This window comes from Trichechus manatus, unplaced genomic scaffold (assembly GCF_000243295.1).
Source record: "Trichechus manatus latirostris isolate Lorelei unplaced genomic scaffold, TriManLat1.0 scaffold00065, whole genome shotgun sequence".
NCBI classification, from domain to species: domain Eukaryota; kingdom Metazoa; phylum Chordata; class Mammalia; order Sirenia; family Trichechidae; genus Trichechus; species Trichechus manatus.
In genome coordinates, this window is record NW_004444001.1 from 11,231,941 (window position 1) to 11,246,727 (window position 14,787).

The 14,787-nt window shown below is 41.1% G+C and overlaps 1 protein-coding gene across 2 annotated transcripts in view; it reads left to right on the plus strand.

The window, feature by feature from the left end:
• The window catches only part of RUNX2 (RUNX family transcription factor 2), a 137,388-nt gene extending 130,028 nt beyond the window's left edge, over positions 1–7,360 (plus strand). Inside the window, exons 6-7 of one of the 2 annotated variants that reach the window (XM_023734245.1) lie at positions 2,532–2,597; positions 4,301–7,360. In XM_023734245.1, the coding sequence (XP_023590013.1) occupies positions 2,532–2,597; positions 4,301–4,779 (545 nt within the window). In that variant the 3' untranslated portion in view covers positions 4,780–7,360. The remainder of the gene's footprint in view (positions 1–2,531; positions 2,598–4,300) is intronic. The other variant, XM_023734244.1, reaches the window with a different exon arrangement.
• The last annotated feature ends 7,427 nt before the right edge of the window (positions 7,361–14,787 follow it).

The following is a 14,787-nucleotide window of genomic DNA, read 5'->3' on the forward strand; positions in this document are numbered from 1 at the left end:
TTTTTTTTTTTTTTTTTTGGTAGCATCCTCAGCTTCTGAGCAACTTCCATTGTTCAGCAAAGCTTAATGTATTTTGTACATGAAAAGGATACATGGATAACAACAAAAAGAATGGATTTGTGAAGGTTGTTTCCTGTTATTTTCAAAAGGTCTCCAAGCATGCTATGTTTTATTTAATCAGTAGGCTGTAGAGTCAAGGCCAGGAGTTTTACACTGACTCTGAGGAGCTCTGAGGCTGTAAGGCACATCACTGGGGCAGTTGCTGAGCTTTGGTTTTATATTTATAAAATTAGATCTGGGTAATAGTACTTTTAGAACTTTCTAGGCTTTCATCTTGTAAACTCTTTGAATAAGTAGAATTTACATTTTCTTTACTTTAGTTGATGTAATAGCCAGTTAAATATATTTTTTAAGTTTGTGGCTTTAATGTGGTTAGTGACACAAGGTATGAATAGTTCAGGACACAGTGCCGAAATAACCCAAGAAGTGGGTCTAAAAGAAAACCCGAGTTTATTTAAGAAACAGAGATTGGAAGTATAAACACAACCCTATGAAATGAAAGAAAATTTATTTCTATTATTTGTTTCTGCAACAGTTGTTATGAATAAGTCGAAGACTATGAAGGGGTTTATACTCTTTCTTTTTAAGCTTAGGGTTCTCCTACCTCCCCATCATGGATTGTTACATATGGGATCTCATGTTGTACTACATATAAAACCCATTGTTGCTGAGTTGATTCTGACTCATAGCGACCCTATAGGGCAGAGTAGGACTGCCTTGTAGGGTTTCCAAGGAGCAGCTGGTGGATTCCAACTGCCGACCTTCTGGTTAGCAGCCGAGCTCTTAACCACTTTGCCACCAGGGCTCCTGGACTACATATAGTAAATTTTAATATTTCTTTACACAGAACACATTGCAGTATGTTTCAGAAACATTCTTGGTAACTTAAAATGACTCAGCAAATTCCAGACAATTGTATTGTTTGTAAATTATAAAAATTAGTGTATAATCCCTTTAGACTCTACATTAGCTCTCTTTGCTCAGGACATTACAGTCTCAAATGACAGGGTGATTGGTCAAAATACTGTAAACCTAGCAGAAATTTGTTGCATTGTTTTCTGTAAACCACAACCAGATCTCATTAATTGAAAAATGAATGTCAATTTGCATTAGCTAGCACCTATAAACCAAAAAGGTACAGTGATCCTGGCATGTTATGGGTAATAAAAACATCAGCAAAATGTATCAGGTAAAATAGGGAAGAAGGTCTGGGGGAATAAATTCAAAACCATATTAGAATTTACTGGCAGGGCCCCACATTAAAGGTTTTAATGAGGTTTCTGCATCAAAATAAGTGAAACCATATGGAATTTTAATTATTACTACAGTATATTTTAAGTACAAATACACATGAGAGGCGTTTTTTCCATTAACATGCCTATCTGTGTGAACTCTGTGCGTATGTCGGGGGCAAATGCTGACGTTGTAAGTGTGACTTCTTTCCGTTTTAAATTGCTCATGTTATTCTGGTTTCTTTCACATGATCTGAGCATTGAACTTAATACATAGAGAAGTAGCCTGCCTATAACTATTAGCTCTGCCAACTCAAGTTCACCTAGATGCTCTGCAATGTAAAGGCTGGCTGAGGAACATCTGTGGCTTGCATTTAGTGCCTGTATTGTACAAGGCCATGTGCAAACATGGTGTGGGCGAGGCAGTAAATCTCATCTGTTCCCCTTCCTGTTCTGTCATAATCACTTCCTACATTTTTTGGGGGGGTAGGTAGAGGGTTATACGTTTATTTTATTTTGTTTTTTAAATAATTTATTTTATTTTTGTTGTTGTTGAGAATATACACAGCAAAGCACACACCAGTTCAGCAGTTTCTGCGTGTACAGTTCAGTGACATTGATTACATACTTTGAGTTGTACAATCATTCTCACCCTCCTTTTCTGAGTTGTTCCTCCCCCATTAACATAAACTCACTGCCCACTAAGGTTCCTATCTAATCTTTCCAGTTGCTGTTGTCTATTTGATCCCACGTAGATAGGTCTTAAAAGAGCATAATGCTCAAGGCAGACATTCTTTACTAGCTGAGCTAAACTATTGTTTGGTTTTAAGAAGACTGTTGTCTCAAGACAATAGTTTTGGGGGTTCTTCCCACCTCCATGGCTCCAGAAACACTTCCTACATTTTTAAACTTGAGCTTATCGGGATTTCGTATTTGGGAGGGGTTATAGAGGCAAGTGGAGGATGGAAGAATTTATAAAAAGCAGAGAGTCATTGTCTGAGCTGTGTTAGTTTTGGTTTGTCATCTTGAAAGTGTTTACTTCTGGTATTAAAAGCTGCTCACCAGCTTTTCACCCTCTGCTTGTGGGACTGTGGATTCTGGGAAAGTTCTCATGAGGGATGGGAACCTCTCTGTCTACCTCTTCCCCAAGGCTGTTGCTTCTCCTTCTGTCTTGGAATTCATGGTCATAGAACACTAGAGCTGGAAGGGAACTTAGAGCTCATCCCCCTCATTTTACAGATGATGACACTGCCACCTCTGACTTCTGCCTCTGGCCTTCCACTCTCAGTAAGAAGAGCCAGGCAGGTGAGACTTTTAACAATTGCTGGGCTGGGCAGGGCTGGGCTGGGCTGGGCTGTCTGGTTGGTACTGTTCCATTTCTGAGAGAAAGTTTTGTTAACTACATATTGCTTTTAGTCACATTTTGTTGCAAATGCACATAATGGCACTTTACCCCGAACATTTTACGAAAAGCACAAGCAGTGTTTGCATTTTAACAAACGTTAACGATCCTCAGTCAGCACCATTAAAGGAAAGTGTTAGGATTATTCCTTTAATAAGAAATATTGTAGCATCCAAGAACAAGGGCTGAATAAAAATGGGGCTGAAGAAGTACTTATTCACTAAGGCCTTTGAAAGAGTTCCCTTATAGCTAAAAGCAATTCCAAAAAACCAAACCCGTTGCCGTTGAGTCTGACTCATAGTGACCCTATAGGACAGAGTAGAACTGCCCCATAAGGTTTCCCAGGAGCGCCTGGTGGATTCAAACTGCCAGCCTTTTGGTTAACAGTTAATTGCTTTAACCACTATACCACCAGGGTTTCCTAAAAGCTGTAGCAAAAGCAAATACATGAGATCCAAAGAATTGGAAGCGTTTAGAAAACAGTCAAAATCTTAACAAGAACAATGTTAGTAATATAAAGGGGGCTTGTATCAATGCTGTCAATTCTAGAAAACAATAATTAACTCAGCCTTTAAAGATCGAAACTTTAAGTTTTTAGGCATTTCAGAGAACAAATTTTCATGTGAAATGGTATATAACTGTGGTTTCTTAAGTTAGACAGCAAAAATATTTATTAAGGAGGCTTACCGATAGCTTTAGAAGTTAAAGGATTTCACATTTAGGGAGAGCCATCTTTGCTTCTAGGTCACTGGTTCAAATTGACCTGAAGCTAATTCTGTAGGATGGTTGTGAGGTGCCATCTGCTTATATCCTTTTGTAGGCAGTTAGCCTTTCACAAAAGTTACTCTCTGCACCTGGCCTAAATTAGGTTGTCTCTTGTTAAGACTTGAAATTAAATGATTCCTAAGGCATTAAGGCCTCCCCTCCTCCCCCCTTCAAAACCTATTTATTTAGCTTATGACCCTCGATAGAACTTCTGAGGGCTAGACTCCCCCTAAATACCCCAGATAAGTAAGATAGTTCCAGATTACATTGAAATCTGGTTTGATTTCAATGTTACTAAAATGAAGACCACAACAAGATTGTAAATTATTTTAAAGGTTGAAAGGAGGGACAGGCACATGTTAGGGTATCTTTCTGATGTTCCTTCATTGATGATGGGACCCTGCCAAGAGGACCAATAACAAAACTGATCATTTTGGGATTTCTTTATATTGGATTGAGAAAAATAAACCTGTCTGCTTAGTAAAAATTTCACTTCAAATATCTGAAGTGCAACGAGAAACAAAAAGAGGGGAAAAAATCAATGAGGATTCAGTTTTAAAGCCTGGTGAGTGAATCTCCATGACCGGAGTGTTGGGTTGGTTTACACATATGACCTAGCACACATATGGGTTTTTAAACCTTTTTGGGATTCTCTGGGGGTGAAGAATTTAAGGATAAATACTGAAAGACTATAAAGTGACTGGTGCATTTAAAGGTCTGTTTGTGGCTTGCTGTTCCTTTTTGGGAAAGCTAAAGTTTTCTTTTTTCTTGTAAAAAAATTCTATCATTATTTTAATTGATATTTACAGATTTTTCCCCCATCTTCTGTTGTAATTTTTAGGTGCTTCAGAACTGGGCCCTTTTTCAGACCCCAGGCAGTTCCCAAGCATTTCATCCCTCACTGAGAGCCGCTTCTCCAACCCACGAATGCACTATCCAGCCACCTTTACTTACACCCCGCCAGTCACCTCAGGCATGTCCCTCGGTATGTCCGCCACCACTCACTACCACACCTACCTGCCACCACCCTACCCCGGCTCTTCCCAAAGCCAGAGTGGACCCTTCCAGACCAGCAGCACTCCATATCTCTACTATGGCACTTCGTCGGGATCCTATCAGTTCCCCATGGTGCCGGGGGGAGACCGCTCTCCTTCCAGAATGCTTCCGCCATGCACCACCACCTCGAATGGCAGCACGCTATTAAACCCAAATTTGCCTAACCAGAATGATGGTGTTGACGCTGATGGAAGCCACAGCAGTTCCCCAACTGTTTTGAATTCTAGTGGCAGAATGGATGAATCTGTTTGGCGACCATACTGAAATTCCTCAGCAGTGGCCCAGCGGTATCTGGGAACCACACCCCAAATGTATCAATATATACATATATAGAGTGCATATATATGTATATCAATTAGCTATCTACAAAGTGCCTATTTTTTAGAAGATTTTTCACTCACTTAGTCGTGATCTTGCAACCATAAGAGGGTAGATACTGAGAAGCCAAAGGCCCAAGACAGACAATCGTAATCAGGTTTCAGGTTGTTTTCTATTTAAAATGAACTTTACAAAGGCGCAAACAAAGGAAAAGGTATTTTTGTTGCTGTTGTTGTTTGGTCGATTATCATATATAACCTGTTCGTTAGCCAATTTAGAGAGGTGGACTCCAGGCTCAGGAGGAAGAAGAGCAAAGCCGCTTCCTCCCTGTGCTTTGGAACCACATGCCCTCATGGTTGCAGCTGTGTATGGACCAGTGCACTCTGCAGACCAGCTTACAAAGCCAGTCCAGGTGCACGTAAAGGGAAAAGAGATAGAATGGACGCTTCCATTACAGTACGATCCATTCATAATAACTGTTCCAAACTTGCTTTCAGACTTGCTGCAGGTACTTATTTGAATTGTTTGGTTCAGTATTTTTTCTACTCTAAAAAGTGACTTCAAAAATACTGATCAGGATAGATTATTTTATTTTACTTTTTGTACTTCCCCTCCCCCTTTTCCCATTTAACCAAAAGGAAGTCCCACCTCCCAAGCCCCCTCTTCTCCTTTTATGCAAAACTGAAAATGGCAATACCTTATTATAGCCATAATGGTATAGATAGTGTTTGCGTTTGGCTGTGTGTTATTTGTTTTCTTTTTATTTTTAAATTATGAATATGTGTAAAATCTGAGGTAACTTGCTAACGTGAATGGTCATATAACTTTAAAGATATATTTATAATTATTTAATGACATTTGGACCCTTGAAACATTTCTTAGTGTATTGATATGTTGACTTCGGTCTCTAAAAGTGCTTTTTATTAAATAACAAATTTCTTCAGTGGGCTAGAGCCATATCTGAAACATTGCTAAGCAATTTTAGTTCATCCAGACACAATGTGATTTTTAAAAATACTTCCATCTCCAAATATTTTAGATGTAGCTTGTTTTTGTGATGTATGAAGGAAATATTATGTTTAGTTCTTTCAGATCTTTGATTGCCTCCAACACAGCTTTGCCTTTTTAAGCAATAATAAGGGGTTCAAGAAACAACTCTTAGCTCTTTATCACTTATGTTGCCCTTTATCAGCATGAAATGCTGGAACAATGTGGTTTCCTAATTTCTTTCAAATAATTATGACTCTTGTCATGTTAAAAAAAACAAGCACAAGTGAATCATTGAACTGTAGAAAAATGTTCTGTGGTTTCAGAGTTAAGCAGAACTCTAAATCGCCAGGCTTCATAGTGAAGACATAGCTTAAAGCCACACGTGTGGATGAAGACTCAATCATGATATGCATGGTAGAGGAAAGCAACGTTGCACCAGGATTCTTAACCAGCCAGCCTTACCAAATAGTAAAACCCCATTGCTTTGGAGTTGATTCCAACTCATAGCAACCTACTATAGAACAGAGGAGAACTGCCCCATAGAGTTTCCAAGGCTGTGATCTTTACGGAAGCAGATTGCCACATCTTTCTCCTGCAGAACAGCTGGTGAGTTTGAACTGCTGACCTTTCAATTAGCAGCTGAGTGCTTAACCACTGCACCACCAGAGCTCCTTAAAACAGTAAAATTCGGGAACCCAAATCTGCCTTACCCACACTGGCAGCTTGCCACAGAATTTGCATTTAAAGGAGCAGTATCAAGCCATTGTTCTATGGGAACACGTCGTCCAAAGCAGCAGGCAGGTTCCAGCAGGTAGCTGATCTGAGAGAACGTACAGTCTGTGAGGACCACCAGTGCAGCCTTTGACATTTGTATTTCTCAGAGTGGACGGCGACGGGAGGACCAGGGTATGTGCAGGTGGTGTCTCCTACTATGTATGAATCTGAGCTACAGCCATCCTGTGGGATGCACTTTGACTACTCTTAGCAGCAACGTGGCAAATCCCCAAATGTCCTTAATCTAAGCCAGGATCATTTAATGACACTATCAGGCAAATCCCAGTCCTTCTCTCCCACAGGTCAGTGGCCCTTCATTCTGGCGAAGTGGTTAAGAGCTCGGCTGCTAACCAAAAGATCAGCAGTTCAAATCCACCAGCCACTTGTTGGAAACTCTATGGGGCAGTTCTACTCTGTCCTATAGGGTCGCTATGAGTCGGAATTGACTCGACGGCAACGTGTTTGGGTTTTTTTTTTTTGGAACCAAAACGATACAGAGATTTGCTTCCAATCTCCAGAAGCCCTTTACCCTCTAGTCATTCTCAAGCCCTTCATTGTGGGCCGCCAAACATTGCAGGCCAGCTTGTGATGCAGTCAGGCCTGCATTCCTTGTCTTGGAGTCTCCCTTAGAATTCATCCCAACTCCCTCCAATAAAAGGAGCCCTGGTGGCACAATGATTAAGAGCTTGGCAATGGTCAAGAGCTCGGCTGCTAACCAAAAGGTCAGCATTTCGAATCTACCAGCTGTTCTAGAGGAGAAAGATGGGGCAGTCTGCTTCCATGAAGATTTACAGCCTAGGAAAGTGGTTCTCCTCTGTCCTATAGGGTCACTATGAGTCGGAATCAACTCAGCGGCACACAATAACAATAATCTTCTAATGAAAATTGAGGGGAAAACAAAACAAAAAAAAAAAACTTTGCCTTCTAAAGGTTGTATACCAAGTATGCTTAGATAAATAAGCCACTTTTCTATTACTTAAGATGGAAGTAGGAATTGATACTATTTATTTTTTGTGTGTGGTAGCTTGAAGCATGCCACTGTCCATTTATTTTTAAGTGTAAAATATGTGTGTTTGTTTCAGCAGCACTTAAAAAAGCCAGTGTCTGGTTACACATTTCAATTTTAATGAATTGACATAAAAATGTTAACGCCAGTGCCAGCTGCACCCTATTTAATAAAAACGATACTATGTTTGTGCATTATTTTTTAATGTTAAAAGGGCTTTTTTAAGTTTACAGTACGCATACTAAGTGATTTTAGGGATGCTTTTGTGTTGAAATGTTATTATAGTGGCTGCAGGCAGCAACGCAGAAACACTTTAAATTTTTTTTTCCTCTGGAAAAATTCAAGCACTTCTTCCCTCTACCCCTACTCCTACCACCCCGGGGTAATTGAAGTTTTTTTTTTTTAAAGATCAAATTCTGCCCTTTTTTGGCCTGGGGGTTAAATTTTTCTTCTTCTTCTTCTTCTTTTTTTTTTTTTTTTTTTTTTTTTACTGAACCCTTAATTTGCACTGGGTCATGTGTATGATTTGTAGTGGTATATCCTACAAATATTGCTACGATGGAACCATGTACTAGTCAACACTCTGTTTCCTTGGAATTAAAATGGTATGGTTCTTGATGTAGCACACATTGCTGGAGTTTACAGAGTGACCAGTGAAACCACATTTTTATTTGTTTCAGTTGTCTCACCAATTTTAACCCACGTTAAGAGTTCCAGAAACTGTACCACAGCTTTGGTTTGAAATTAGTAGAATGACATCCAGTCTGGAACTGAGAGACTAAATAGATGAACTGTTGTTTGCTCTTTAGATTGTCTCACCCCACTAGGGCCCTTTAAAATTGAGCAGAGAAATCCACACCATTAGGGACCATCCATTGCAAATTCAGAGGGGAGGAGATGTGTGTGCTGGCTTGAAGAGTTCTCTCCATTCTGAGGAAAGGGACTGACTCAGAATCTAGGTTAATACATGAAAACACAAAGCATTAGCAAAAACAATAAGTATGCCTACGATATCCAAAAGAACAATAATAAATAAAAATAAATAAAAGACAACTCTTCCAAACCTTGAATTTGTTGTTCTTGAAACGATAATGCATTTAAAAATATTTTCTATGTGAGAATTTTTAGATGTCTGTTTACTTCATGTTTACAAATAACTGTTTGCTTTTTTAATGCAGTACTTTAAAATATATCAGCCAAAAACCATAACACAGTAATTTTTTAGGTATTTTGAATAAAATTCAATGTTTTTGGATATGCTTTACCATTCTTAGATTTCTGTGGAACAAAAATATTTGTAGCATTTTGTGTAAATACAAGCTTTTTATTTTTATTTTTTCCAATTGCTGTTGCCCAAGATTTGCTTTCCATGCACATATTGTACAAATTCTGCTTTGTGCCACAGATCATGATTGTGGATGAGTTTACTCTTAACTTCAAAGGGACTATTTGTATTTTATGTTGCAACTGTAAACTTATTTGGCATTTTTCTCATGATTGTAATATGAATTTGAAGTTTGAATTTAATTTTCAATAAAATGGCTTTTTTGGTTTTGTTATGTGTGTACATTGGGTCTTTTCTCATCCGCGGCTTCTTCTCTCATGTGATGCCTATTCCTGCCTACACCTGGGCATTTACTGGTCTTAGGACTTGTGAGGGCTGGCTGAGAGCAGAGATCCTATATTACTGGCAAGAGAAAAAAATCTTGGTAAGAGCTGTCTTCTTGTTTTGTCCTACTCCTAGAGAAGGGCGGGAGAAGAATCTAGCAGTGAACTCAGTTCCTCATCAGCCTGTGTTTGAAGGAAGGAGTGCTCTCTCCACCCTTGGGTAGAACCCGTTATTCCAGCTATGGGACCAATCCGAGTATATAGTTGGCACCTCAATAGTTCTATGACTCTAATCTCTGCGCACATGAACAAATGAATCCCTGGCTATAGTCAGAAGATCTCAGGCAGCCTAGCTAGCTGTAGGGGCTAGTCTATTTTCCTTGCCATATCTCTCTGGGGTTCTTAAAAAGAAAGTCAACCAAAGCCCAAGGATGAGTAAAAGTGAACTTTGTCTAAGGCTCCAGCCTCAGAAAAATTCTAGTAGTGAACATAACTATAGAGATTTTTTTTTCTGGGCCATTGTTTATTTTTGGTAAGTCCCTCCCCTTCGATAAGGTTGAGGGCCTAGGGCTAGAGTGGTTGCTTTCTTTCTGTCCTGTACTTTCTGTACTCTTTGGCTTACCACAGTTCTAAAAGAGGGACCCAGGAAACCATGGTGCAGAGAAGCTCCGGCACTGGCCAAGTTAGCCCACATCACACTAAGAGAGGCCTTTAAGAGGATCTGCTCATTCTTAACCCTTTGGCACTGTTTTCTGAGAAACCTTGGAAACAGCTAATTTCTAACAGGGGGCATCCTAAAAGCACCTGAGGTTAGGCCGGGGAACTTGTTTGCAACTGCTCGAGGATGTTTATTTATTTAAACTAAATGTCTGTGCAACTTTTCGAAAAGATATCCACACAGCAGGTGGGCACGGTGTCTTTCTTTCCCTCCCTGGTTTTGTCCAGCAGTGTGGTTTAGGGTGAGTTCACTTTACTTCCCTAGGTCTCCATTTCTTGGTTTATGAAAGACGTTGAGCTACACTTCAGCACTATTGACATTTCAGGCCAGATCGTTCTTTGGTGTGTATGTAGGGTGTTGCTGTCCTGTGCGGCTGTAGAACATTTAACACCACCCCTGGTCTCTACCCACTAGATACCAGTAGCACCTCTCTAGTCATAACAACGAAAAATATCTCCAGACATTGCCAAATGTCCCTTCTGGGGCAAAATCGCCCTTGGCTGAGAACCACTGGGCTAAAGGCTCTCTCTAAATTCTTCGATCAGGCTTCATTGACAGAGCCAGGCAGAAGACTAAGAGCTGCTCAGAGATGGATGTCCGTGAACCTTCTCATCTCTTCACCTACTAGGGCCCTGAGGCTTGGATGTGTTGTGAGCGAGGCTCCTAGCTTTCCTATCTGCACTTCTTCCCTCTGGGTCATGCATCCAGCGAACAGCACAGCTGTGGGGCTTTGCTTGGCCATATTTATCATGACTGCTTATGTTTCTCACTGGAACTGACAGGCAGAAAAAGGAAGCAATTTCACCAGGTCTTTTGACCTCTCATGTTCCCTGCCCCCCAAATATTTAATCATCGGACATTTCTGTGAGAGTGGGTGTTTCCTGTTAACTCAATCCCAGCCGAGACTGGCCTAATAAACACCTCAGCTCTCTGTCACAGAGTTTATTTGGCTGGGAAATGGGTATTACCATGTAAACAGGAAGCCCCCTGAAGTTATTATCTACAGATGCGGTTGAAGAGCCACATGTTTATATTTATGGGATGTAGAAACAGTCTGAAAAGACAAGGGAGGAGGTAGGGGACGCCCTTATTTACAGGGAGTGAGAGAGGTCCCCCAGGTCTTCAAGAACTGAGTTTTCATCCCCTCTGGAAATGGGTGGTAAATAGTAATGACAAGTCTACCTAGGCTGATTCAAGCAAACACTGCTACCTAGATTATGAGCTTAACAGTAAGCAGTCCAATGAAGAGCCTCTCTGTCCCAATGATTTGAAAATCATTCTAGAGACCAGTCCTAGGAAACAGTGGGTCTGGGGCATCTCAAAGGTTAACGGGCTTATGTGTCATCTTAAATTTCACTAAGGTTTTCTGCGGGAGCAGAGGATCACTCAACTGATTATCTTAGTTTTAGTGAGTGAGGGCCAGTTTACCTGTGAAATCCCAGGCAAGCTCATGCATTTGCTCCTAAAGTCAGTTTCTAGGGGGCCAGGAAGGACGACTTCATGCCAAAGTCTTCGCTGCCTGAGACGCCCAGGCGTGGGTGCAGTGAATGTGCAGGCCGTGGGGCCACCTGCCTGCACATTAGGACTAGTTACACCAGGTTTACTCCAAGCCATCCCCTACCCACTTCTGCTCTTCCTTCCTTGGCTGTCTCCTTGGGGATGGAGAAGGTGCTGAAGAAAGGCCAGGTAGGAACAAATGCATGGACAGCTGGTGCACTATTTAACCTATAGGCTCTGAGCAAAGGCAAAGGAATCTCTCCCCTCCTACCCACCACTCCTGTGCATGCTGCTAAGCCTCTTCTTTGTGACTTTCTGGAGGCTTCTCAGCAGTAGCTAGTCAGTCAGGAGGACTTGGAAATTTTTTTTAAAGTTATGAATCAAAATTTAAAAGGATCCACTGTAGATGCAAAGGGTAATATACCAAGGTGTGTGTGTGTGTGTGTGTGTGTGTGTGTGTGTGTGTGTGTGTACCCAATGGAGGGAGAGTGGGGGTAGGGGGGATGAAAAGAGATGCCTCAGCTGCCGTTCAGGGAAAGATGAGGCTCACCTCACATGTACATGCTCCTTGACACAGCATTTATTTGCCTTAGTTGTTTGTTTTCCTGCAAATTCTGCGAAAAAGCATCCCACAAGTGGCAAAGCAATTACTCTTCTTCAAATGGGTTACTTAGAGTGGGCTGGGGACACTGGTTGCTCCCTGAGACATCAGTTAAGGGAGCATAGTGAAGAGGGCATCCTGGAAGGGGTTATAAATTTTTGTAAAACTTTTACTCAAAAGCTGCTTGTGACTCCATCCAGCCCTATTGTTCAGACATGCCCAGCCAGTTGGAAAGCAGAAGGATCAAGTTTCTGGAAACCCACTTAACTTTTAACTAAAACTTACTTTAATTCATTTTCTTATTATCTTGTTGCAGTGATGTCTGGCCACTTGGTAGGATTTTCTGAAAACCTTGTTTTATGTTTTAGCATTGCAAATGTAGCTTACTTCTTGATTGCTATCTTCCCAGGCCATTCTGTCTCACTCCATAGCCAATAGGAAGGTTCTTGTAAAGAAATCAAGATCATATAGCAAAATGATTTTTAAAAAAGTGGCAAGCAAAACTTCCACACGAGCTCTTCAAGGAGTAGTTTTTGTAGCAGCGGCATTAAATGGGACCAGAATACAATCAAAATCGCAACCGTGTTCCACGTGACCTTGTGTTTCTTAGGCCTTAGGAAATTTCTGGAGCACCAAAAGTAAAAAAAACAAAAAAACCATTGCTGTCGAGTTGATTCCAACTCATATTGACCCTATCGAACAGAGCAGAACGGCCCATAGTTTCCAAGGAGTGGCTGGTGGATTTGAACTGCCAACTTTTTGGTTAGCAGCCGAATTCTTACTCACTGCGCCACCAGGGCTCCACCAAAAGTACTAGTTAGCCCAAATATGGAACATGGAATTAGGATATAGTAGGCTTAGTGGGTTTAGGATACACAGGATATAATGACAGAGCTTAAGGGTATTTTTGAGAGATGGAGTATCAAGAACCCCCAAAATACAATTGGATGATGGATTGATGCAAATGTGCAGATTTATTACTAAAAACAGCAAAACCCAAACAACAAAACCATGTGACACATGTAATTGGGAGAGTATTATTAAAAGTCTTATGATTGAAGTCTCCTTTGACATTCTTGCCTTTCTAAATCCACTCCTTTATTTTTTATAACGCCATCCATCTCTAACAGTGAAACAGCTCTGAGTGGTTTCACTTTCTGTTTCTCTGTGAATTTCGCTGTATTCTTCTGCCCCCAAACGAGAGGAGTTCTCACTGGGACCATTACATGACCCAGTAATGCCTTGGCCTAATTTTACTTCTCTAAAAATTGTTTAATATTCAAAACCATGTAAATCACAATGACCTCATGCCTTTTCAGCAGTGTGCTTAAAAGTCTTTTTGTATGTGTGTGGCTTTCTTATTGGTGATTTCACAGACAACAAATGCTGAGATTATTATTGAATGTAATTCTCAGCCACACCTTCTGGAACACAAACCGGACTGAGGTTGTGCTGGGAAGGATTGACCGACCAGCTTCCATTCCTTATGGGCATGAGAAGGAGAGAAGGATCTAAGGAGGAAGCAAGAACTGAACTGGAGGAAGGAGTTAAGTGGTTAATAGGAGCTAAGTTTTTTTTATTGGCTAATAAAACTTCTCAGTGTTTTTCATATTATATGGTTCCTTCAGGCTCCTATCCCAGTGCTTAAAAAAAGAAAGACAAAAACAACAACAAAGTGCTGGAGCCTAAATACTGATGGAGTCCCAGTCTTGTTTACTTTTTCATTTCCGCAGCTATAAAAAAAAAAAAATCCCTCTGGTAGTTCAACTTTATCACACTGCAGGAGACGATCAGTGTTTGAACAACTCCAGTGACTCCTGCCTCCCGGTGAAGGAAAAAGTCCTCTCTGTGTCTCTCTGTTTTCAGCAAGAGAAGACCAAGATGCAAATGATGGATGCATCAGGAAATATTAAAATGAAAGCCGTGGGGGTGGGGATGGGGGAGCAGATACTGAACCAAGACACATCTCTGGAATCCTAAATGCAAATGATCTCTGTCCTTTTATTGCCAGCGGTGCTGTTCTCCCAACAGAGCAGGATGTTCTTGTTTTTAATAATAGCCAGACCAGATGCTAAATTCTCCTCAGCAACACGCTGTATAAGTGAGAAGGCAAACAGCTGATTCCTGTTAAGATTGAACACCAGGAGAATAAGCCAGAAAGTATGAGAATTCTCTGGAGGTTTTTGCTTTGTAAACCCCTGTTTGGCAGGAAGATCACAGGATCCAAACTGAAAATACAGCGCGTACTCCTGCACCCGTTCCTCGGCTGAGCCACTTGCTGGGGGCCTTTTAGCCTCTTGCCTTCACCATCCAGCCCTTGTCTAAATTACCCAGAGGACTGGCTCACAGGTTCCCCAGAGGGAAAGTCGGAAGCCCGGAACCCTTTGGCTTTCAATGACTGTAGAAAAATACTCATCAATAACAGGAATTTTTTACTTGCTCCTTGCCACAGAAAACAGTGAAATCCTGAACATGAGCCAATGATTTTTAAATGGCATCTTTGTTCTATCTTTTTCACTCCCTTCTCCCCCTGTCAGAGTCCATCCAATCTCTCCATTATTATTTTGTATTAAGATATGCCACACAGGCAAGATGCTGCTTGCTTCTTTCCCAGGGAGCCACCAGAGCCGGCGTGGGGCTCTGTGGGGCACAGCTGCCTGGAGCAGAAAGTGGCCAGGCTATACCCTCTGGTTCATGCCACTTGGGAATGCGCCCAGCAGTGGGGGCCCTGTGGGAGGGGTCCGTGTATATATATGTGCG